The 27552-nt window shown below is 35.4% G+C and overlaps 1 protein-coding gene across 2 annotated transcripts in view; it reads right to left on the bottom strand.

Annotated features, from left to right (window-relative positions):
- The window catches only part of CASD1 (CAS1 domain containing 1), an 84376-nt gene that overhangs the window by 18294 nt on the left and 38530 nt on the right, over positions 1-27552 (bottom strand). For both annotated transcript variants that reach the window (XM_082662324.1, XM_082662325.1), the window contains 8 exons: positions 26153-26575; positions 25020-25109; positions 9952-10071; positions 8831-8987; positions 7378-7457; positions 4978-5079; positions 2226-2366; positions 1636-1713 (listed from right to left, as the gene is read on the bottom strand). In XM_082662324.1, coding sequence (XP_082518450.1) covers positions 1636-1713; positions 2226-2366; positions 4978-5079; positions 7378-7457; positions 8831-8987; positions 9952-10071; positions 25020-25109; positions 26153-26575 — 1191 coding nt within the window. The remainder of the gene's footprint in view (positions 1-1635; positions 1714-2225; positions 2367-4977; positions 5080-7377; positions 7458-8830; positions 8988-9951; positions 10072-25019; positions 25110-26152; positions 26576-27552) is intronic.

The following is a 27552-nucleotide window of genomic DNA, read 5'->3' as shown; positions in this document are numbered from 1 at the left end:
GTTTGGAGAGTCTGTCATATGCTTGGTTCTACGGACTATATAGAGGTTTAAGAGGGATAAAATAGTTTCTTCATTGAAGAGAACTTAAAACCTAAAACAAGATCCTCCAGAAATCCTCCCTGTTCCTCTTTGTTGAACTACTCATTTTTTAGGCCTCGGCTTAGACATACTTTCTCCAAGAACCCTGCTCTGGTATCAAGATGGGTTATGAAGAAATCCCATGTGTTTCCAAAGTATCCTGTACTTGACCATCACTACACTAATCACAATACCTTATGATTACCTGCAACTAGAGGTATCTCTGTAAAAGGTAAATCTGATTTGGGTTGCCCCTAGCCTCTGCCCACCTCCTAGGCACTGCGACATACTTCTCTCGACCCTGGGTCTCTGAGCCCTAGCCCCAATGGCCTTCATTAAGTTCCTTAAATGTGAATATGCTCTTTTCTACCACACGGCCTAAGTTCTCACTGCCTGCCTTCATTCCTCCATTCTCAGCCTAATTTTATGAGGGAAATCATCTCTGAACCCTAACTACCTTCACTCCAACTCTAACTAGATCATATCCTGTATTATATTCCCTTGTAGCATCATGTACTTCTATTTATAATTACATGGTGATTATATGATTACTATCTCTAACAGAAGAATATAGGCTCTGTGAGGGTAGGGACCATGTCTGATTTGGTCACCACTATATCCCCCAGCATAATATCTAGCACATAGTAAGTATCAAATATTTGTTAAATGAATTTTAAAAATTGTTAAATGGGGCTTCCCTGGTGGCGCAGTGGTTGAGAGTCCGCCTGCCGATGCAGGGGACACGAATTCGTGCCCCGGTCCGGGAAGATCCCACATGCCGTGGAGCGGCTGGGCCCGTGAGCCATGGCCACTGAGCCTGCGCGTCCGGAGCCTGTGCTCTGCAACGGGAGAGGCTACAACAGTGAGAGGCCCGTGTACCACAAAAAAAAAAAAAAAAAATTGTTGAATGAATGAATGAATGTTTACTGATCCATATGTCTATTAGACTGTAAGTTCTGTGAGGGCAGGAGCTACATGTACTTTTTACATGTAGCATGGTTCTTTTTTTTTTTTTTTGCGGTACGCGGGTCTCTCACTGTTGTGGCCTCTCCCGTTGCGGAGCACAGGCTCCAGATGCGCAGGCTCAGTGGCCATGGCTCACGGGCCCAGCCGCTACACGGCATGTGGGATTTTCCCGGACCGGGGCACGAACCTGTGTCCCTTGCATCGGCAGGCGGACTCTCAACCACTGCGCCACCAGGGAAGCCCAGTAGCATGGTCCTTAACACATAGTCTCATAGTTTTTAATGATCTTCTAAGTAAAAAAGTAAATGAAGAAATTTGAATAAATAAATGATGAAAAAGCAAACAAGAGAAAAGAATTAACATTTTCTGAGTGCTTATTAAGCAACAGACACTGATCATTTCCATACATTTAATAACCACCCTTTAAAAGAGATTTTTAATATCTCTGTTACAGTAGAGGAAGGTAGGCCTTAGGAAGATTAAGTAATATACCTACATTTAATAGAGTTTAATCTCAAATCTCGCTGCCTCTAAAGACTCTGTTCTTATCAAAAATTAAGAAGAAAACTTTCTCTAAATAAAGATAATTACCTGTACCACAGAAACAGATGGGTGGAGTTCATTGCACTCTGCTTTGTTTTTACAACTGCTAGCCCAGATGGAATAGGTCTAAAATAAAAAATATATGCATCAGTTCACAAAAATATATATGCCTTAAAGAGGAAGCACTCAACTTTAAAAATAGTTTTATTTATAACATTATACTTCATTATGCTATTAAAAAAGCTTCAGTAAAAACTGTCCACAGGTTTGCTCATCACTCTTTTTGGTGTGCTCAAATATCAGAAAGTAGAAAGAGGGGAACATAAGTCTGTGATTTTCTGGAAGTAGTGATCATAAGGCAGTGATGGCTCTTCCTGTCAAACACCTTATGTTATATTTTTTCCCAAACTTATTACAACTTTTAAAATTCTATTTCACTGAGATCTCAGTTATTCTTCATATTTAACATATATATATTCTCTTTAGAATTTATGTTCAATTAAAAAATAAGGAGAAAAAGAATTTCAAAAGTAAAGATTTTATTTACTAAAAACAAATGATTAAACTCCTATCTCTTAGAAGTTAATTTTCTGTACTGTGGATTTGGGAAATTTAGAAAATTACATTTTGAAACTTACCAAGAAAGAAACTACTGAAATAAATAATAGAAAATTTGAAACTTTGTTTGAAAAAAGAGGTTCACCCTTTCCTTCAGAAAGTACTTGGCGCTTCTGTAAAGCCAGATAAATGAAAGCAAACAACATCCCATGAAAGACTACCTAAAAAATAAGGAGAGAAAACCTGTTTTAAACAGCTACTTTTCAATAAATAGCAAATGTAATTGGTAAAGGAGAACAGTATGTATAAAAGTATGTAGGTAAAAAGCTTAAAGGTCCAAAGTTTCTATGAAGAACTTAAACTTCAAGAAATGAAGTCAATGATTGTTGGAAACAATTTGCAATAGACAAGCAAACATCTCTTGCAATGACACAGATAAGCTGGTTTACTCCAAGCAGTCTCAGCAGCAAGTGAAGAAATAAAGACAATTTATATATCTGGAGAAAACCATAATTCGAAAAGATACATGCACCCCAACGTTCATGCAGCATTATTTACAATAGCCAGGACATGGAAGCAACCATCAACGGGTGAATGGATGATGAAGATGTGGTACATATATACTGTGGAATATTACCCAGCCATAAAAAAAGAACAAAATAATGCCACTTGCAGCAACATAGATGGACCTAGAGATTGTCATACTGAGTGAACTAAGTCAGACAGAGAAAGACAAATATCATATGATATCACTTATACATGGAATCTAAAAAAATGGTACAAATGAACTTATTTACAAAACAGAAATAGAGTCACAGATATAGAAAACAAATTTATGGTTACCATGGGGGAAGCGGGGGAGGGAAAAATTGGGAGATTGGGATTGACATATATACACTACCATATATAAAATAGATATCTGGGACTTCCCTGGTGGTGCAGTGGTTAAGAAGCCACCTGCCAATGCAGGGGACACGGGTTCGAGCCCTAGTCCGGGAAGATCCCACATGCCATGGAGCAACTAAGCCTGTGCGCCACAACTACTGAAGCCCACTTGCCTAGAGCCCATGCTCCGCAGCAAGAGAAGCCACTGCAATGAGAAGCCTGCGTACCGCAACGAAGAGTAGCCCCCACTCGCCGCAACTAGAGAAAGCCCACGTGCAGCAATGAAGACCCAACGCAGCCAAAAATAAAATAAATTAAATAAATTTTTAAAAATAATAAAATAAAATAGATAAATAATAAGAACCTACTGTATAGCACAGGGAACTCTACCCAATACTCTGTAATGACCTATATGGGGAAAAAAATCTAAAAAAGAGTGGATATATGTATATCTGATTCACTTTGCTGTACAGCAGAAACTAACACAACACTGTAAACCAACTATACTTCAATAAAAATGAAAAAATGATAAAAACTATTCTGAAGACACATGATAAAATTCAAATGTACTCAACCAAGATAAAATATATTTTATATTGGTACTTTCAAGCAAATAAACAGTAACATTACCAAGAGCATACTTTGAAAAAGCAGTATATGCACATAAGAATGAAAAAAAATGGTGGATCAGAAAGCACAATAGCTTTCTTTTCTTTTTTTAAAAAATTATTTATTTATTTTTGGCCACGTTGGGTCTTCATTGCAATGTGCAGGCTTTCTCTAATTGCAGCAAGCGGGGGCTACTCTTCATTGCGGTGCACGGGCTTCTCATTGTGGTGGCTTCTCTTGTTGTGGAGCATGGGTTCTAGGCACACAGGCTTCAGTAGTTGTGGCACACAGGCCTGTGTGGAATGTGGGATCCCGTGGCATGTGGGATCTTCCCAGACCAGGGATGGAACCCATGTCCCCTGCAGTGGCAGGCGGATTCTTAACCACTGCGCCACCAGGGAAGTTCCAGCTTTCTTTTTTAAATAAACACTTAGCATGAGCTATCGTAGTAGACTGCCCTAATGAGAAAGTTGAGAATTAAAAATTATTTTATGGCAAGGCTTTAACATAGCTTTTTATTCACATATGGTTTTGAAATGCAATGTACGATTAGAAAAATAAAAATAATTTTAAAAGTAAATATTTTATTTATTAAGAATAACTGGAAAGTGTATAGGTATTAGAAACCAGGAATAGCACAGAAAAGGCACGAAGAAAATATTTGTTGAATGAAATAAGGGAAGAGTAAAAAATGGAAGTTAAAGGGAAAGAGTGAAGAGGGGTAATTAATATTTATTCAGTGTCTATTATTTTCCAAATGCTGTGCTAGATGTTTCATATTTTCTTGGCCAATTAAGTCCTAACCCGCCTTCAAGATAAAATTCATGGAATAATCCATGACATTGCTCTCTTTTCTTTGCACACTTCTATTACAAAATCCATACTGCAGAGTTTAGCACTAATTATAAGCAGTAATCCAGAGTTTTTGGGGTTTTTTTAGTAATCCAGAGTTTTAAACTAGATTATAAGGTTTAGAAGCCTGGTGGTATGTCTTCTTTCTCTAAAATATATCCCTCATAACACCAACATCTAGAGCATATATTGGAGCTTAATAAGTATTGTGTTGAATGGCTGAAGCATATATATGAGATCATCTCTAAGTCAAAATTATGACTCAAATAAAGGTCACTTTATAGATAACATTTTTATAGTATTTTCCTACTGATATATGTACACATGCATACCCTTTCTCCACTATAAAAACAGGGGAGGGCTGGACTGCTTTGATTTACCAAACCAACATGTTTCCTTATTCCAAAACTAAATAGATTAAAATTTTCCAAATAATTTTTAAAAGTATAATTTGAAATAGCAAAAGATCACAAGGTAAATACATACGTAACGATCTAACCTCCATCTGAACCACCATTCATATACATTGCCTTTCAGTTCGAAACACTTGGACAATGGCCAAAGAGAAAAGATCTTCTCAAATGCACCCTGAGAAGAGGAATCCAGAAAATAAATTAAGATGGTACAAGTTAATACTTGCCTTGCAATTCTATTACAAACTGTCATTTTCTAAAGTTAAAATTATATAAGGGTCATTCACAATTTTAAAATTCTACTTAAATATTTCATTTGAAAATGCCATTTCATTTGAAAATAAATATATTCTACTAAAGGCTATGAAAGATGATTTAAAACATTTTTGTTAACTTACTTTCACTGCATATGAAAGGCTACTGAGACTGAAAAATAAGACAAACAAACAAACAAACAAACCAAGCTGGTAATTGGAAAATTATTCCATTTAAGGTTTTTAATCTAGTATACAAAAGAGTTAATATTTACTGATCAAAACACAAAAATACAAAATACTTCAGCCAACACAGTATCAATAACCTAAAGGATGATGGTTAAAGTTATAGTTTTTCTTTATCTAAATGTCCTTAATAATCTATAATTAACCATTTGAGTTAAAAGAATCCTCTGAATTAGTCACCTTACTCAATCAACCATACCCAAATTCCATTACTAGCCTTTGAAACAAAGTTTACAATTTTACTCTGGTCGAGTTAGTGAATGTACCCCCTTATTAATCTGACAGCCTGGAAAATCTGGGAATGAAGGGGCAGAAGTCTTGGGTACATTCCTGCACATTAATGAAGTCTTTCAAAAAAAAGAGAACAAAAACCTCAATTTCCAGACTAAAGAATGAAGACAAACTCTATTAAGGAAACTCCATTATTAGACATAATGCCACAGCATAAAAAAATGTTTAACATCACAACTTTTAAAAAGGCTAATAAAAATCAAAGCAAAATATGAAAATAGTATATTTTAGGTAATACCAAATCTTTAGGTCAGAAGAACTTTATTAACAAAATGCAATATTCTCCATTTAACCGCAGAATTTAAAATGCTAATAGCTTATAAAAATAGGTTCTATTAAAGCTTTTGCCTCAGAAAATTAACGATGATTATTACCAAGACTTGCAATGTAAGGTATATACCTATTATATCATATTTCTATATTTTATCTATATATATTAGAGATACATGGCCCTGTAGATCATATATCACATAATGATGTATTTATAATTTAAAAATTTATTTCTCATTAAAAATTATTTTTTGATTAATAATCAAGTATTTAATGAGCACCCATTTTGTGAAAGACACTGGGCTATGTACTTTTTTTTCTTGTCCAGTGGTCAATACTGATCCTAAGCTGGAGAAATCTTCTTAATTCTTTCTATTGAACTGTTGGTCCGTGTTCCTTTCTCTCCCTCAGATGAACTAGGGGGTGTTGGGAATTTTAATGAATAATTATCAAGTAATGTGGCAGTTACCTGGCTATTTCTTTATACATTTGCCTATTGCTTATTATTTTATATATTTCCTGCAAAAAACCTTGGAAATCAGGCAGAAATAAATATGCTTTATTTCTAAGTATAAAAATAAATAGGAAAGCCTATAACACAAACAAAAAAAACAGCTTTATAGGACTACACACACACACACACACACACACACACACACACACACACACACACACACACACACACACACACACACGCTTATATGGCATTTTTACCTGGCACAGATACAAGACAGAGAGTGTTGGAGATGGGAGTAAACTACAGAGTATCTCACAACTATAGGCATTCAAATTACAATATTTTGTTATAAATATCATGCTGACCAAACAATATGTCTGTCTGAAGGACTGACCAGCAGGTAGCAATTTGCCATCCTGCTAAAATAGCTGAGAAAAACCTCAACCATCATAATAGGGGGACAAAAGTTTAGAGATAAGAAAATGACCAAAAGTTTTATTAAGTTAAATGTACTACATATATACAAACCCTTCACTCTGAAGCTGGTTTTATTAACAGCCAAAATTTTACTCTATGCAGTTATGGAAAAATCAAGTTAAATTTTGGTGCCATGAATAATGCACAAACCAAGTTGCAAATTCTCTCAAGAGAATTTTGATCTTCACTTAGTGTCTTAGAGGCATTCAATAAAAATTTGATTGATCAAAGTCAACTAAAATGGATTTTGAACAATTGCCAGAGGAAGAGCTTTAAATTGCTCTTACAACAATAACAGTGGTAACAAAAGTAGATAGGTCTCAAAAGAACCACACTGAGTAGTCAGCTACAGAGTGACACTTTTATTACAGTCATTAAAAAATGAGGCTTAAAAAAAGCTCTGACTCGTCTCTCATACTTTAATAGATTTGAAATTTACAATAAAATAGAAAATATAAACCGAAAAGACTATACAAACCTGAGAATATGCCAAAAAACATATACATAACAGCAAGAAGGCTAGTTTCAACAGTAAGCCAAAATGCCAGAAACAATTTCCTAAGAGAGAAAATGTTTAATTTACTAAGAAATGTAAATTTACATTAGAAAACACATTAAATATCTCTATTTAACATATTAATACCCTGCATAGCTCTTAAAAATAATTTAAGGCTGCCTACAGGATACAAAAAATATATCTAAGTAGTATAAATTACAAGTAGGACACGAAGAAAAGGTGGAGGGTCCTTACTAGGAATGAGGCTACAACATTAACCTGATACCCCATATACCTGCTATTTATCCACTATTTTCAATATATTTGAAAATACCTCCTAGATTCAATTATACTATTCATTATTGAAAGTTACAACAAAATTTGGAACAATAGGTTCAATGTAACTCTAACAAACACTCACGTTTAATATAACTTAGATAATACTGCTTAAACATTAAAGTTCTAAGGAGAGAGCTTAAGAACTCCCTAGTGGACTAATTTAACCATAAGATGTATTTTAACATATGCATATTTTAAATTATGTGTTCACAGTTTATACATACTGATTATCATTTTATTAATATGCTGGGTTTGTGTTGAGGAATGAAACTACAGAGCCTGTCCAAAGACACAAATGGACTTTATTGAACCCTTTCCTGAAGAATTATTTGATATTATAATAAAGTCAACAGAAAATGTTTTTTGATATACAATAGTTGATTGAAAGAGTTAAGTTAAATACATTATTAAAGATAAAAAATTTTCTTTTTCTAAAAAAGGGAGGCTTTTATTTTAATGACATGATCTTGAGGGGAAAAAGCATTAAGATAAACGACTGTGACCTCACTTTGAACATTATCAGACCTGGCTATGTGAAATCTGAAGATGACACCTTCTGGGTACTTAGGTTTCCTTAAACAAAAAACAGGTTTATAATAACTGCTTAAAGGGTTGTCTAGAATATAAACTATATTAGTGATTTTTAAGCTTGTTTGACATAGTGTTTACTCAAAATCTCAATATATATATAAGAAATCAAATAAAGCAGAACTGCCAAGATTGAAGCAGGATGTATGGCCCTGGAGCCCTGTTTGGCTTTCCTCTCTTCTGGCTCTCTCCATTCTGACTCCATACAAGATAGTTTGAAAACGGCTGCACTAGTAGATATGTAAAATGGCTTTGAAAATTTAACTTTAAAAAAGAGAAAACACATACAATATAAATGCAAACTATTGTTCTGCACTGTTATACTACTTGAACTACTTAACTGTAAAATTTTAAAAACATAATTTAAGAACAAAATTTCAAAACGTCAATGCTACACATAAATTTAACCTGTCAACATGTCTCAATAAAAATAATAGCCCCTAGCAACTGAAAAGGAACTTACATTGAAAGAATATATTTATTAACATTAGTAAGAGAGTATATTTACCGTTTGCTTTCTTTTGGATTATCTGTGGCCATAGTGCTAAAGTAACATATATGACCATGAACCATACAGTGACCAAGGGGACAAAGTAATAGAATTGATAAGGCCGATCCATTACTATACATAACACCACTACCAGGAAATTGAGACGAAATAAGACCTATTAAAAAGGAGAAGAAAATGGTTTTCATTCCAGGTATGCATGAAAAGCAGACAGATTCTGACAGAGTATAAATGTTTATTTAAGACTAAAATAACTGTACAAGTATGTTTTACTAATCCCTAAAATCACATTTGTTTTAAAATCATTGTAAAGAGTTGAATATAAAATATTTATGCATCATTATATTAACTGAATCCCAGCAAAGCACCAACCTGAGCTGTCCTTTGGCTACAACTGCCATCTTGTTAAATGCAGCAAAAGAATTATAAACCTCCTTCCTAGAGCTGCAGTTCATAAACAGAGATTAGATTACCTCAACAAAAGGGTGTCCATTTCATCTCTGTCTGATGTTGATTTACCTCATTTGGTATTAAATTGAACATTTTAATAGGTACAAAATAATATTACTCAAATTAAAAATTGTCTTTGAAAAACAAAAGTATCTTTGGGACTTTTGTAACAGTCATTTCAGACAATGTGATGTCAAAGAACACAGAATTTGAGCAGATTAATATTAGAGCTTTATCACTTACAGTGTGACCTTAGGCAATATTTAACCTCTCTGAGCCTCAGTGTCTTTGTCTGTAAACATAAAGATCACAACTCAGGGTTGTAATGAAAGGTAAATAAAATAATGTTTACAAACTTCCTAGCACAAGGTAGAAACAAAAAATATTAATCCTCTTCTTAGAGAAAACATAGCATGTTTTAACAATCCCATGTAACTGTACATTTCTACAAAACTAAAGTGAATCAGCAATGTTCTCCCTTTTGCTTTTATTATACATTCATCTAAACTCTATTTTTTCATTCCTCAGTAATGGAAATAACAAAACTTTAAAGTGCTATTTCATAAATTCAAATTATCCATGGCCTTAAAATGGATATATTTATAGTTTCTCCACAGTTAGGCACAAAAGCATGTTGAAATGAAAGAAAACAGATAACCGTGCATTCCTACCTGACATACTCTATGGATTCCAAAGTCTCCTTTGATCCAAAAGTATGAGAAATGCCCATACCCTGTCTGAAATAGATACGCAGCAACCAGAACCCGAATGTGCATGTACACAGGCAAAAACTGTTGACAAAAATAAACAGGTGAAATACATGCTGACACTAACTATACCTAAATTACCATAACCAGTAAATTTAACCAAGATAATGGAGCATCATTATTACTCAGCACTGGCGCAATGAAAAGATTTATTCTCGAAAATTAAGCCTTGTAGCAGGGGTTAAAAAAAGTAGACTTTGGAATTAGAGACCTAGATTCAAATTCTGGTTCTGCCACTCATTAGCTATGTGACTTTAAACTTAAATTTGAGTTTCTAAACTGCAAAATGAGACTATCTTCTCCTTCCTCAAAGGGTCTTGTGAGGAATGAATGAGTTAATAAATGTGAGGCGCTTTGTACATTTCATCCAATTTGAATTAAATATATTATATCCATAATTATTAATCACCATATATATGCTGAATACAAGGTCACTCTGGAGTTCACATTTTCTCAAGAAGATAAAAAACAAAACAAAGGGCTTCCCTGGTGGCGCAGTGGTTAAGAATCCGCCTGCCAATGCAGGGGACGTGGGTTCAAGCCCTGGTCCGGGAAGATCCCACATGCCGCAGAGCAACTAAGCCTGTGCACCACAACTACTGAGCCTACACTCTAGAGCCCACAAGCCATAACTACTGGGCCCGCGAGCCACAACTATTGAAGTCCTCATGCCTAGAGCCTGTGCTCTGCAACAAGAGAAGCCACCACAATGAAAAGCCCGCACACCACAACGAAGAGTAGCCCCCGCTCGCCACAACTAGAGAAAGCCTGCGTGCAGCAACAAAGACCCAGTGCAGCCAAAAATAAATTTAAAAAAAAATCCTAAATAATTAAAAAAAAAAAACAACGCCCCCCAAAATCCTACATTCTTGGCCCCACTAAATATACAGAATTTAGACTTGTAAATAAAATCATCACATGACTACTTAAAATATTTGATTATTCAGCAAAAATTACATTTAAAAAACATGCACGCTTAATTCAGAAATATTATTTCCCTTCTAATCTTATTTTATAAAACAATTTTATTTTACACTCCTGCATGTGTTTCATCTTCACCATGAGTTTTCAGAGCATCACATCTTCACTTCTATCTAAGCTGAAAGAAATACAACATATTTCTAATCTATATTTTATGGGAGTCACTGGAAATATTATTTACAAGTCCTAACTCTCCTAACCTTAGAACACTGTCATGTGTTCTCCCCACCACCTATTAGTCCTTTAGGTGTATAGTCACGATCTCTACAACACAGGCAGTGTACTGCTTTTTAAAATGATCTTTAACAGGCTTGTTTAGTGACATCCAACCTTTGTAATTATAAAGCCATTCTTTTAGGAATAATTACTAAGTCTATGTAAACATTTTTTTGGCTTCTATTTTATAGACTCATCTGATCACCTCTGTAATTATCCAGCATTAACACTGGTTATGGCCATTTTAGTTTAACATGTCTTCCCTAAGTGATACTTTGTAGGATAAAATTACTTTATAAGGCCTCGAACATATGCATCTTTTGTATATATCCTCGAATGCATTCTTGAACACATCTTTTTCTTTTCTGAGGGATAACATTTTTTTCTGGAAGGAAAACCCCCTGAATTATAATGTCATAAATTCTTCAACATAGTCTCCACTCTAGCCAAACTGTTAGATTCTCTGTCTCCTAAACTGGTCTTTCTTGTACTTTCCTGTCACCTCTCCTTTGTTTATCTGTTCTTTATACCCTGGAATGTTCTCCTAACCACATTTCGTTTATACAAATACTATCCTTCTTTAGAGCCCTGGTCAAATTTTCCATTCTTTTACTCTCAGATGAAAGTCATTTCTCCTTTTGAGTTCCTTTAAGCACCAACAATCTATATATTAGAGTTTATATTTATTGCTTTTCATCATTAGTTCTTTTTAAATGTCTTATCTCATCATTAGATCAGAAATTTTCAATGAAGGTGTAACATATTAGAATCACTGGGATGAAAGTGGGAATACAGTATTGAAATAGCCTCAAAACTTATCTAACCTAAACCTGTATCTTTACCTCATTCTTGAATGCACTCTAAAATATTCCCTTCAAGGGCCTCCCTGGTGGCACAGTGGTTGAGAGTCTGCCTGCCGATGCAGGGGACACGGGTTCGTGCCCCAGTCCAGGAAGATCCCACATGCAGCGGAGTGGCTGGGCCAGTGAGCCATGGCCGCTGGGCCTGCGCGCCCGGAGCCTGTGCTCCGCAACGGGAGCAACAGGAGAGGCCACAACAGTGAGAGGCCCGCATACCATTAAAAAAACCAAACCAAAACAAAAATTCCCTTCAAGTATTTGAGCACCTTTTAATAGCAGAAAACACACAAATTCCCAAGGCAATCCATACCATTTTCAGATGGTCATTAATTGCTATAAAGTTCCTTTTCATGAAAAGTTGAAATCAAACTCTATGTAAAAGCTACCAAATTAAGCTGTCTAGGGCAGTGCTGTGTGATGAAAATAAACTGTGAGCCACATGGTAAATTTTTAATGTGGCTGCCAGATATTTAAACAATTAAAAGAAATAAGTGACTGCCAGGTTCCTGGGATCCAGGGACAACTTCCCCCGGAGAATGCACAGCGAGCCTCAGGCTGCTGTAACATCACGCTGGCCTCTGCCGCCGCAGGCTCGCCCTGCACTCTGCGCCCCTCCCTCCCCCCCCCCCCCGGCCTGAGTAAGCCAGAGCCCCCAGATCAGCGGCTCCTTTATCCCTGTCCTGAGCAAAAAACAGATGCCCTCCAGCGACCTACATGCAGAGGCGGGGCCAAATCCAAAGCTGAGCCCCTGGGAGCTGTGAGAACAAAGAAGAGAAAGGGGAATCTCTCCCAGCAGCCTCAGAAGCAGCGGATTGAAGTTCCACAATCAACTTGATGTCTGTGGAATACATGAATAGACAACGAATCATCCCAAATTGAGGAGGTGGACTTTGAGAGCAAGATTTATGATTTTTTCCCCTTTTCCTCTTTTTGTGAGTGTGTATGTGTATGCTTCTGTGTGAGATTTTGTCTCTATAGCTTTGCTTCCACCATTTGTCCTAGGGTTCTGTCCGTCCTTTTTTTTCCTTAAATTTTTTTCTTAATAATTTTAATAACTTTATTTTATTTTACTTTATCTTATTTCTTTCTTTCTTTCTTTCCTTCCTTCCCTCCTTTAGACAACGAATCATCCCAAATTGAGGAGGTGGACTTTGAGAGCAAGATTTATTCCCCTTTTCCTCTTCTTGTGAGTGTGTATGTGTATGCTTCTGTGTGAGATTTTGTCTGTATAGCTTTGCTTCCACCATTTGTCCTAAGGTTCTATCCGTCTGTTGTTTTTTTTAAATTTTTTTCTTAATAATTATTTCTTAATTTAATAACTTTATTTTATTTTACTTTATTTTATCTTACTTTATCTTCTTTCTTTCTTTTTTCCTTCCTTCCCTCCTTCCTTCCTCCCACCGTCCCTCCCTCCCTCCTTCCTTTCTTTCTTTCTTTCCTTCTTTCTTTCTTCCTTCCTTCCTTCCCGCCTTTCTTTCTTTCTTTCTTCCTACTTCTACTAATTCTTTCTACTTTTTCTCCCTTTTATTCTGAGCCGTGTGCAGGAAAGGCTCTTGGTGCTGCAGCCAGGAGTCAGTACTGTGCCTCTGAGGTGGGAGGGCCAACTTCAGGACACTGGTCCACAAGAGACCTCCCAGCTCCACATAATATCAAACGGTGAAAATCTCCCAGAGATCTCCATCTCAACACCAGCATCCAGCTTCACTCAACGACCAGCAAGCTACAGTGCTGGACACCCTATGCCAAACAACTAGCAAGACAGGAACACAACCCCACCCATTAGCAGAGAGGCTGCCTAAAATCATAATAAGTCCACAGACACCCCAAAACACACCACCAGACGTGGACCTGCCCACCAGAGAGACAAGATCCAGCCTCATCCACCGGAACACAGGCACTAGTCCCCTCCACCAGGAAGTCTACACAACCCAATGAACCAACCTTAGCCACTGGAAACAGACACCAAAAACAACGGGAACTACGAACCTGCAGCCTGCAAAAAGGAGACCCCAAACACAGTAAGATAAGCAAAATGAGAAGACAGAAAAACACACAGCAGATTAAGGAGCAAGATAAAAATGCACCAGACCTAACAAATGAAGAGGAAATAGGCAGTCTACCTGAAAAAGAATTCAGAATAATGATAGTAAAGATGATCCAAAATCCTGGAAATAGAATAGACAAAATGCAAGAAACATTTAACAAGGAAGTAGAAGGACTAAAGATGAAACAACAATGATGAACAACGCAATAAATGAAATGAAAAATACTCTAGATGGGATCAATAGCAGAATAACTGAGGCAGAAGAATGGATAAGTGACCTGGAAGATAAAATAGTGGAAATAACTACTGCAGAGCAGAATAAAGAAAAAAGAATGAAAAGAACTGAGGACAGTCTCAGAGACCTCTGGGACAACATTAAATGCACCAACATTCAAATTATAGGGGTTCCAGAAAAAGAAGAGAAAAAGAAAGGGACTGAGAAGATATTTGAAGAGATTATAGTTGAAAACTTCCCTAATATGGGAAAGGAAATAGTTAATCAAGTCCAGGAAGCACAGAGAGTCCCATACAGGATAAAACCAAGGAGAAATACGCCAAGACACATATTAATCAAACTGTCAAAAATTAAATACAAAGAAAGCATATTAAAAGCAGCAAGGGAAAAACAACAAATACCACACAAGGGAATCCCCATAAGGTTAACAGCTGATCTCTCAGCAGAAAATCTGTAAGCCAGAAGTGAGTGGCAGGACATACCGAAAGTGATGAAGGAGAAAAACCTGCCACCAAGATTACTCTACCCAGCAAGGATATCATTCAGATTTGATGGAGAAATTAAGACCTTCACAGACAAGCAAAAGCTGAGAGAGTTCAGCACCACCAAACCAGCTTTACAACAAATACTAAAGGAACTTCTCTAGGCAAGAAACACAAGAGAAGGAAAAGACGTACAATAACGCACCCAAAACAATTTAGAAAATGGGAATAGGAACATACATATCAATAATTACCTTAAATGTAAATGGAGTAAATGCTCCCACCAAAAGACAGAGATTGGCTGAATGGATACAAAAACAAAACCCATATATATGCTGTCTACAAGAGACCCACTTCAGACCTAGAGACACATACAGACTGAAAGTAAGGGGATGGAAAAAGATATTCCATGCAAAAGAAAACCAAAAGAAAGCTGGAGTAGCAATTCTCACATCAGACAAAACAGACTTTAAAATAAAGACTATTAGACAAAGAAGGACACTACATAATGATCAAGGGATCGACCAAGAAGAAGATATAACAATTGTAAATATTTATGCACGCAACATAGGAGCACCTCAATACATAAGGCAAATACTAACAGCCATAAAAGGGGAAATCGACAGTAACACATTCATAGTAGGGGACTTTAACACCCCACTTTCACCAATGGACAGATCATCCAAAATGAAAATAAATAAGGAAACACAAGCTTTAAATGATACATTAAACAAGATGGACTTAATGGATATGTATAGGACACTCCATCCAAAAACAACAGAATACACACTTTTCTCAAGTGCTCATGGAACATTCTCCAGGATAGATCATATCTTGGGTCACAAATCAAGCCTTGGCAAATTTAAGAAAACTGAAATTCTATCAAGTTTCTTTTCCGACCACAACGCCATAAGACCAGATATCAATTACAGGAAAAGATCTGTAAAAAATACAAACACATGGAGGCTAAACAATACACTACTTAATAACGAGGTGATCACTGAAGAAATCAAAGAGGAAATAAAAAACTACCTAGAAACAGATGACAATGGAGACACGACGACCCAAAACGTATGGGATGCAGCAAAAGCAGTTCTAAGAGGGAAGTTTATAGCAATACAAGCCCACCTTAAGAAAGAGGAAACGTCTCGAATAAACAACCTAACCTTGCACCTAAAGCAATTAGAGAAAGGAGAACAAAAGCCCCCAAAGTTAGCAGAAGGAAAAGAATCATAAAAATCAGATCAGAAATAAATGAAAAAGAAATGAAGGAAACAATAACAAAGATCAATAAAACTAAAAGCTGGTTCTTTAAGATAAACAAAATTGATAAACCATTAGCCAGACTCATCAAGAAAAAAAGGGAGAAGACTCAAATCAGTAGAATTAGAAATGAAAAAGGAGAAGTAACAACTGACACTGCAGAAATACAAAAGATCATGAGAGATTACTACAAGCAACTCTATGCCAATAAAATGGACAACCTGGAAGAAATGGACAAATTCTTAGAAATGCACAACCTGCCAAGACTGAATCAGGAAGAAATAGAAAATATGAACAGATCAATCACAAGCACTGAAATTGAAACTGTGATTAAAAATCTTCCAACAAACAAAAGCCCAGTACCAGATGGCTTCACAGGCCAATTCTATCAAACATTTAGAGAAGAGCTAATACCTATCCTTCTCCAACTCTTCCAAAATACAGCAGAGGGAGGAACACTCCCAAACTCATTCTATGAGGCCACCATCACCTTGATACCAAAACCACACAAGGATGTCACAAAGAAAGAAAACTACAGGCCAATATCACTGATGAACATAGATGCAAAAATCCTCAACAAAATACTAGCAAACAGAATCCAACAGCACATTAAAAGGATCATACACCATGATCAAGTGGGGTTTATTCCAGGAATGCAAGGATCCTTCAATATATGGAAATCAATCAATGTGATAAACCATATTAACAAATTGAAGGAGAAAAACCATATGATCATCTCAATAGATGCAGAGAAAGCTTTCAACAAAATTCAACACCCATTTATGATAAAAACCCTGCAGAAAGTAGGCATAGAGGGAACTTACCTCAACATAATAAAGGCCATATATGACAAACCCACACCCAATATCATCCTCAATGGTGAAAAACTGAAAGCATTTCCACTAAGATCAGGAACAAGACAAGGTTGCCCACTCTCACCACTTTTATTCAACATAGTTTTGGAAGTTTTAGCCACAGCAATCGGAGAAGAAAAGGAAATAAAAGGAATCCATATCGGAAAAGAAGAAAAAAGGTGTCACTGTTTGCAGATGACATGATACTATTCAGAGAGAATCCTAAAGATGCTACCAGAAAACTACTAGAGCTAAGCAATGAATTTGGTAAAGCAGCAGGATACAAAATTAATGCACAGAAATCTCTGGCATTCCTATACACTAATGATGAAAAATCTAAAGTGAAATCAAGAAAACACTCCCATTTACCACTGCAACAAAAAGAATAAAATATCTAGGAATAAACATACCTAAGGAGACAAAAGACCTGTATGCACAAAATTATAAGACACTGATGAAAGAAATTAAAGATGATAGAAATAGATGGAGAGATATACCATGTTCTTGGACTGGAAGATTCAACATTATGAAAATTACTACCGAAAGCAATCTACAGATTCAATACAATCCCTATCAAACTACCACTGGCATTTTTCACAGAACTAGAACAAAAAATTTCACAATTTGTATGGAAACACAAAAGACCCCGAACAGCCAAAGCAATCTTGAGAACGAAAAACGGAGCTGGAGGAATCAGGCTCCCTGACTTCAGACTACGTTACAAAGCTACAGTAATCAAGACAGTATGGTACTGGCACAAAAACAGAAAGATAGATCAATGGAACAGGATAGAAAGCCCAGAGATAAACCCACACACATATGGTCACCTAATCTTTGACAAAGGAGGCAGAAATGTACAGTGGAGAAAGGAGAGCCTCTTCAATAAGTGGTGCTGGGAAAACTGGACAGGTACATGTAAAAGTATGAGATTAGATCACTCCCTAACACCACACAAAAATAAGCTCAAAATGGATTAAAGACCTAAATGTAAGGCCAGAAACTATCAAACTCTTAGAGGAAAACATAGGCAGAACACTGTATGACATAAATCACAGCAAGATCCTTTTTGACCCACCTCCAAGAGAAATGGAAATAAAAACAAAAATAGATAAATGGGACCTAATGAAACTTCAAAGCTTTTGCATAACAAAGGAAACCATAAACAAGACCAAAAGACAACCCTCAGAATGGGAGAAAATATTTGCAAATGAAGCAACCGACAAAGGATTAATCTCCAAAATTTACAAGCAGCTCATGCAACTCAATAACAAGAAAACAAACAACCCAATCCAAAAATGGGCAGAAGACCTAAATAGACATTTCTCCAAAGAAGATATACAGACTGCCAACAAACACATGAAAGAATGCTCAACATCATTAATCATTAGAGAAATGCAAATCAAAACTACAATGAGATATTATCTCACACCAGTCAGAATGGCCATCATCAAAAAATCTAGAAACAATAAATGCTGGAGAGGGTGTGGAGAAAAGGGAACACTCTTGCACTGCTGGTGGGAATGTGAATTGGTTCAGCCACTATGGAGAACAGTATGGAGGTTCCTTAAAAAACTACCAGTAGAACTACCATATGACCCAGCAATCCCACTACTGGGCATATACCCTGAGAAAACCAAAATTCAAAAAGAGTCATGTACCAAAATGTTCATTGCAGCTCTATTTACAATAGCCCGGAGATGGAAACAACCTAAGTGCCCATCATCGGATGAATGGATAAAGAAGATGTGGCACATATATACAATGGAATATTACTCAGCCATAAAAAGAAATGAAATTGAGCAATTTGTAATGAGGTGGATAGACCTAGAGTCTGTCATACAGAGTGAAGTAAGTCAGAAAGAAAAAGACAAATACCGTATGCTAACACATATATATGGAATTTAAGAAAAAAATGTCATGAAGAACCTAGGGGTAAAGCAGGAATAAAGACGCAGACCTCCTAGAGAACGGACTTGAGGTTATGGGGAGGGGGAAGGGTGAGCTGTGACAGGGCGAGAGAGAGTCATGGGCTAACACACTAACAAACGTAGTAAGGTAGATAGCTGGTGGGAAATAGCCGCATGGCACGGGGATGTTGGCTCGGTGCTTTGTGACGGCCTGGAGGGGTGGGATGGGGAGGGTGGGAGGGAGGGAGATGCAGGAGGGAGGACATATGGGAACATATGTTTATGTATGACTGATTCACTTTGTTGTGGGGCAGAAACTAACACACCATTGTAAAGCAATTATACCCCAATAAAGATGTTAAAAAAAAAAAAAAGAAAAAAAAAGAGAATATGTGGCTTGAGACAGTTTTTCAGTCGGATATTAGGACTCTGTTTCTGTTGGAGATCACAACAGAAACAAAAATATCATTGCCTTCTGAGGCCTTTGCAGACTTGGATCTGTAAAGATCTAAGAGAATTTAGCATTTTAAAAATCCTACAAAATTGATTGCATTATTCACTCCATTGGAAACAACCACTGCTGTAGATTTTGTTGTATGTTTTCCAAAAATATGGCATTAAGCTCTAATTTGAACATTGAAAAAAAAAATTTGCAAATGAAGCAACTGACAAAGGATTAATTTCCAAAATTTTCAAGCAGCTCATGCAGCTCAATAACAAAAAAACAAACAACCCAATCCAAAAATGGGCAGAAGACCTAAATAGACGTTTCTTCAAAGAAGATATACAGACTGCCAACAAACACATGAAAGAATGTTCAACATCATTAATCATTAGAGAAATGCAAATCAAAACTACAATGAGATATCATCTCACACCAGTCAGAATGGCCATCATCAAAATATCTAGAAACAATAAATGCTGGAGAGGGTGTGGAGAAAAGGGAACACTCTTGCACTGCTGGTGGGAATGTGAATTGGTTCAGCCACTATGGAGAACAGTATGGAGGTTCCTTAAAAAACTACAAATAGAACTACCATATGACCCAGCAATCCCACTACTGGGCAGATACCCTGAGAAAACCAAAATTCAAAAAGAGTCATGTACCAAAATGTTCATTGTAGCTCTATTTACAATAGCCCGGAGATGGAAACAACCTAAGTGCCCGTCATCGAATGAACGGATAAAGAAGATGTGGCACATATATACAATGGAATATTACTCAGCCATAAAAAGAAATGAAATTGAGCAATTTGTAATGAGGTGGATAGAGCCAGAGTGTGTCATACAGAGTGAAGTAAGTCAGAAAGAGGAAGACAAATACCGTATGCTAACACATATATATGGAATTTAAGAAAAAAAAATGTCATGAAGAACCTAGGGGTAAGACAGGAATAAAGACACAGACCTACTGGAGAATGGACTTGAGGATATGGGGAGAGGGAAGGGTGAGCTGTGACAGGGCGAGGGAGAGTCATGGACATATACACACTAACAAACGTAAGGTATATAGCTAGTGGGAAGCAGCCGCATAGTACAGGGATATCAGCTCGGTGCTTTGTGACCGCTTGGAGGGGTGGGATAGGGAGGGTGGGAGGGAGGGAGACGCAAGAGGGAAGCGATATGGGAACATATGTATATGTATAACTGATTCACTTTGTTATAAAGCAGAAACTAACACACCATTGTAAAGCAATTATACCCCAATAAAGATGTTAAAAAGGAAAAAAACCCAAAACAATAAACAAACAACCCAATCCAAAAATGGGCAGAAGACCTAAATAGACATTTCTCCAAAGAAGATATACAGACTGCCAACAAACATGTGAAAGAATGCTCAACATCATTAATCATTAGGGAAATGCAAATCAAAACTACAGTGAGATATTATCTCACACCAGTCAGAATGGCCATCATCAAAATATCTAGAAACAATAAATGCTGGAGAGGGTGTGGTGAAAAGGGAACGCTCCTGCACTGCTGGTGGGAATGTGAATTGGTACAGCCACTATGGAGAACAGTATGGAGGTTCCTTAAAAAGCTACAAATAGAACTACCATATGACCCAGCAATCCCACTACTGGGCATATACCCTGAGAAAACCATAATTCAAAAAGTGTCATGTACCAAAATGTTCATTGCAGCTCTATTTACAATAGCCTGGAGATGGAAACAACCTAAGTGCCCATCATCAGATGAATGGATAAAGAAGATGTGGCACATATATACAATGGAATATTACTCGGCCATAAAAAAAACGAAATTGAGCTCTTTGTAATGAAGTGGATAGACCTAGAGTGTGTCATACAGAGTGAAGTAAGTCAGAAAGAGAAAGACAAATACCGTATGCTAACACATATATATGGAATTTAAGAAAAAAAAATGTCATGAAGAACTTAGGGGTAAGACAGGAATAAAGACAGACCTACTGGAGAACGGACTTGAGGATATGGGGAGGGGGAAGGGTGAGCTGTGACAAAGCGAGAGAGAGGCACGGACACATATACACTACCAAACGTAAAATAGACAGCTAGTGGGAAGCAGCCGCATAGCACAGGGAGATCAGCTCGGTGCTTTGTGACCGCCTGGAGGGGTGGGATAGGGAGGGTGGGAGGGAGAGAGATGCAAGAGGGAAGAGATATGGGAACATATGTATATGTATAACTGATTCACTTTGTTATAAAGCAGAAACTAACACACCACTGTAAAGCAATTATACCCCAATAAAGATGTTAAAAAAATAAATAAAATAAAATGCCTATATGAAAAAAAAGAAATAAGTGAAATTAATTTTAATAAACACATTTAATTTAATTCAATATATCCAAAATATTATCATTCTGACATATACCATGATATTTCATATTCTTTCATACTAAGCTTTTGAACTTTGTATGCATTTACCATAATTAATCATACTTAATCTCATATATATTTCACATTTACCGCACATCTGAATTCTGACTAGCTACATTTCAAGTGCTCAATGGCCACATGTGGTTAGTGGCCACCAAAATGGACAGTCTAACTCTAGAGCCATATGCACGCAGTTAATCACTTTTACATCTGATAGTTCTATGAACAGCTGAAAACAGATGTCAACCGAGGCTAACCATTCCCAATTACTTGAACCACTCTCCATAACGCATGCTTTCGAGCCCCTTCAAGACTGGGTCTGGGCCTACAATGTTGAGACTTGGTTATATTTAAACAGTAAATACAACCACTTAAATTGAATTTAAACACTATCAGAACAATTTGCCAAGTTTCTACCAATGTTGGATTATTACAAATTTCATGTAATAGTTCTTCCAAGTTTTTAAGATATTTTAAACCAACAGAAAAGTTGCAAGAATAGTACAACGAACAACTATTTACCATGCTGAACTATTTAAAAGTATTTGCAGACCATGTGTCTGCAAATTTAGACCATCATCCCTAAATATCTTAGCAAGTATCACCTAAGAAGAAAGAACAGTTTCTTGTATAGTTCTTATATTATCATTATAATACCCATGAAATTAAATATAAATAAAATAGTATCTACTGTATAATCCATATATGAATTTCCTTGATTGTCCCAGTGATATCCTTTATGATTAAAAAAATTTTTTTTTCATTTAGGAACCTTGAACCAAGAATCACACATTGCATTTAGTTTTCATTCCGCTTTAGTCTCCTTTAATTCGAATTGTTTTCCTTTTTGTCTTTCAGGAGTCAAGTATTACTTACAACAAAATTTTAGTATTAAAAGTGTATTGAGAATCCAATTTCATTAGAATTAATAGGCTGACTGCTGGTTCTCTTCTTTTTCTAGCCCCAAATATTTTCCCTTAAGACCTTTTACTTAGGTCCCTTCATGGAAGTTATTTACAAACTCTCAAAGGAGAAAAAGCTACATGGAACACAAAATCATCTACTGTATATATACCTAACTTGCTGCACTCTCTGTATTTAATTCACAATATTTTATTCATATCTGATATAAGTTATGTTTAAAAGAATGTTTACACCAACAATTGCAATCTACCAGACCATCTGGATTATTTTAATAATTCTCTGTAATTTTTGACATAGTTTCTATTTTACTATAAAAACATGGCACAACTAAAGTCTGACATATTTTACTCAAAATAAAAAAGCATTAAGATTAGGTAATTAAAATAATCATGACCATTAAAAAGTTTTTAATGAGGGTAATCCCACAAATATCCAAGAATCAAGTCCTCAAATACATTATAACCCATGCTAATAATGCTTTGCCAGTGTAGATACAGGTAATTTTTAACCACAAAATTCTATATAAACGAACAGGGATATGTTAATTAATCATAACTGATCTGTTAATGAAAAGTATGTCCTTCCAGAATATAGATGTTTTTAAACTGTAACTTAGAATGTATTGGGATATAGTCTAAGATGTATTAGAATGCTAACTTGAGAAATAATTATAATAGAATGCCAAATTGCTTTCATCCTTTTATGATCCAAATCTTTTCTGGAATCAATGAGTTAACTGAATCTGCCATTAATTCTTTCTGATTTTTTTTTTTTTTACACAGTACTATTACCCTTTATATGTCAGCAATTAATTATGTCTTAAGTGGCATTCTCTTAAAACAAAACCTTCCCCCACCCCCTTCAAATTAAACTAATCTTTCTTCATATGTCAGAGATATTTCTATGATTCAATATTCATCTTTACTTTTTAGAAAATCTGCTAAATTTATCCTACAAATTCTGAACTGGGCTTATGAACTAATTCTTACTATCTTCATCTCTCCTTGCTTTGGATCTCTTTTATTGTCTTGGTTCTTCCACAGTTACCTGAATTCACTAGGTCCCCTTCAGCTGCAGTGTCACAGGAGTTTTACTGTTGTCACAAATATACATATCATAGCCATACAATTTCAGTAAAAATTATACCTCTTCCTCTGCCTTTTGCCCTTCAAACGAGCCATCCATGAAATCACCAGTAATTTTTGAAAATAATAAAGAGACTTAATGAAGAATAACGTTAGTATTTTCTAATTGTTAGAGATATCTGAAAAACCCTAGTATTATTCATCTTCTTAACTGCTGCAATGGAAATTTCAAAATACTCCTTTCTGGGCAACACTCCCCTATTATCTCAACATTGACTCAATGTTAAATGGAATCACTGATTCTATGTTAAGTTACTGTTTACAGATGTGTGCTTTATATAAGCAAATAAAGCAATAAAAACCAGTTCAGTAGTTCCCAAATTATGAAAGAACTTGTTAAATTTTTAAAACATATTTTATAGAAATCAGTTTATAGTTTCCCTATAAATAAACTTGTGTGAAAGTGGTTATTAGATATCTAGGTTTACTCTTAAAAGCTTGTTTTAAATGTATGTAGCTGTATGTTACAATTCTGAACACATTTTTTCTACCCCTACCAAATCCAAGATGTCCCCAAATCATGAGAATCCAAAGTCTAAAAGACATAAAAAGACACCTACGGCTAAGGGAAAAATGATTTTGTCTAGGTACAGAGGGCACTAGGTGAGCAAAGGAAGGGTCCTCCATCTCATGGAAGTGGTAATACTTATGAAGTATGGCACATAATACATGGTCAACAACAGCAGACCATGGGTATCTGAGTACTCTGAATACTGGGGCAAGAGAGTTCTAAGTTTTTAAACTTTAAAAATATAAAAATGGTTGGTCAAACTTCCTAACATACAGTGAAGGATAGAATATAAAATATAATCATCTAATTTGATTTCTTTTAATAGTAACTTGCCTATTCTAAATCCTTTGCAATTAAGTATCATCTAGAAAGTTTCTTGATAACTTTAGTTGTTCAGAAGGACATGAAACAATACCCTTAGATTATCAGCTGTTCCTACTACCTTAAAATTAAGGCAAAGTAAATACAAATTATTGCTTTATCTTTTAAAAAATAATTATTTTGCTTTTAAGACTATACATTCTCAAAGAGTCAGATGGTAGGAGAAAAATGGGAAGACAGAAAAACTGGGTGGGAAATAAGAAGGGTCTCCAAATGGTAGAGAATATAAAACACAAAAGAATTGGTGCCCTTAAGGAAACATTAAAGTGACATTATTTCCTATATTTTCAGAACTTAAATTCAAAATACTTACTGTACTTGCTCCAGAGATATGATAAATCAAAATCACAAGTTGCATCCAGCCTTTCCATTCATCTGTTTGTTCTCTATTTAACACTTTAGTCTGTGTAAAAGAATCAAAATTTGCTTTAAAATTCATCATGAAGCTATTATTTGGACAGTATACATTAAATATGTTAACATTTTTCTCATAGGATATAAAGCTAATGCTTCTTTCAAAAGAACGTTGAGGGAAAATCAGTTAAAGATTGTCATTTTATTTCTTGATAAAAGAGATAATAAAACTATTTAAAGTATAATATGAATTTGAAAATGAACATAAAAGAGACTTTAAATATTTAAGTTGATACTTACGGTTTTATATTAAGATTACTTTTAAACTATGACAGATATGTTTGTAAATCTAAAAAAATGGCATTTAATAATTTTCTTTAAGAGAATCTTAGAATTTCAGTTAGAAAAGATCTTACAGTTCTTTTATACTTTATTGTGGAGAAAAAGCTCCTTTATTATACTTTATTTTCTCTAGAATATTCCCACTGGAAATGAAGAACTGATTAATCATCCTCATATGAAAGTTATGTCTTACAATAGAATTTATTAATTCAAATAAATGACTTATAAAGGAGTTATATTAATATTCTGAGCAATTACAGTAATACTAAAATAGGAATTCAGAATATTGTGAACAGTGCCCACATTATTATGTAAGTTCTAATTTGTGTGTACATGTCTGACTATATAAACATATAAATATAAAAAGTGTTTATTAGTATAATTATATGTTTTTAACTTATAAATGATAATAGTATCTCATGTTTGAAGACCATTACAAAATTGGGAGCACCTCAACTTTCTCCATCCTCAAGCAGGCAAAATGACACCAAGTCATGATATCTTTTTCACAGGTCATTATTTTCCAACTTTTCAACAATCTTTATGAAACTATGAACTTTCTCCAAACTGTTTCAAAAAAGCAACAGTTAAGAGTCCACTAAGTGAAGTACAGCTGCAATATTCCTTCATCCTCTTCTATATATGTAAATGTTTGTATATTATGGCATGATAAATGATATTATTTCATTAATCTACACTTTGTAATGAGATGAAAAGGATAACATGAACTAAAAAGAAAATGACTCTTACCTCCTTAGTATTTTCATTGTAAAATACTCCCAAAACCAAGATGTAGATAATTGGAATAAAGAAAGTTGAATGTGTATAAAATTTGTTTTCCTTCATAAATAGATTTGCACGGTCACACATATAGAAATAAGCCATGATCAGGCCAAGTTTGCAGAAAGACTGTAAAAGTATTCCTAATGGAGACACAGGGGGATTGATAATATTTTTCTTTTCTTCTCCACTTTCCAAATCAGTACAAGGCTTATTCTTCCGATGAGAGTTATGATGAATTATATAAAAAATTAAATATCCAATAATAGATAAAGTGAAAAAACAAGCAGCTAGCTTCTGTAGGAGAGTAAGAGGAGGCCGAGGTTGACAACAGGAACCATCTACAGGCTTCAAAATCCTATTGCAATACACGTTCATAAGAATCATTGCACTCTGTGAAAAAATCAAGTTATTTCATTATTATCTTGTCAGTAATGTATTTCCCATTAGATTTTCTCCTGTGAATACTACCGTTTCAGCACTAAAACCAAAATGCTTTTGTACTTTTTGCTAACATTTCCCAAACACTGATGTAAATAACGGTATTCCTTCAATCTGTAAATAACTAGTTCAGGGTTTTTCCAACTTCTTGGGTTATTAACCGTAATGAAAAATTCATTTTATAATGTGACTCAGAACACATATATGGGAAACAATACCTATCCTTACTACTTGGAATGCGTCTGACTTTTTTCCATTCTATTCTTTAAAAAAAGAAAAAAAATGCTGATTTCATGGCTGTTAATGGGCTGTGACCTTTGGTTACAAAAATACTGACAGATGTCAAGGACCAAAGAAATTTAATTAGCAGATTTTCAATACAAAAGATACCAAGATACTTAAGATAGAGTCCCAGTCTTTAGATGTGAAAAAAGAATATAAAATAACTGCCACCAAAAATAATTCTTAGCTGACAGTATTTATAATATGCCCTTCATTTGGTTTACAGTTTATGGACCACTTAGGATTCAACAGTTTTAAGATTTCTAATTTTAAATGAGGTGTAGAATCTTCAACATGGTTTCATTATAATAAAAATATTCTAGGCAAGCTGCTAAGTATTTCTAGTTGAAGGTTCAGTCAAATCTAGTTTATGAAAACTGTATAGTTTAGGTACCCCTAGAACTCTTAAGATGATTATATTATTTAAGCCTAAAACATTCAAAGTACTCAGTTATTTAGAAAATCTCATTCTCTTAGCTCTGAGACTTCAGGAGACTCTGAGCCTGGAACTCTTGCAGATACTAGCCTACAAACTCCATCCCAAGGTTCTTAACCAGTTCCAGGGAGTCCACAAAGCCCTGAAAAAATATGGAGAACTGTGTGTGTGTGTGTCCACAAAGCCCTGAAAAAATATGGAAAACTGTGTG

This window comes from Grampus griseus (genome assembly GCF_964374135.1).
Source record: "Grampus griseus genome assembly, chromosome: 9".
NCBI classification, from domain to species: domain Eukaryota; kingdom Metazoa; phylum Chordata; class Mammalia; order Artiodactyla; family Delphinidae; genus Grampus; species Grampus griseus.
Note: the sequence above shows the minus strand (reverse complement) of the source record. Positions and strands in the feature narration are given on the sequence as shown.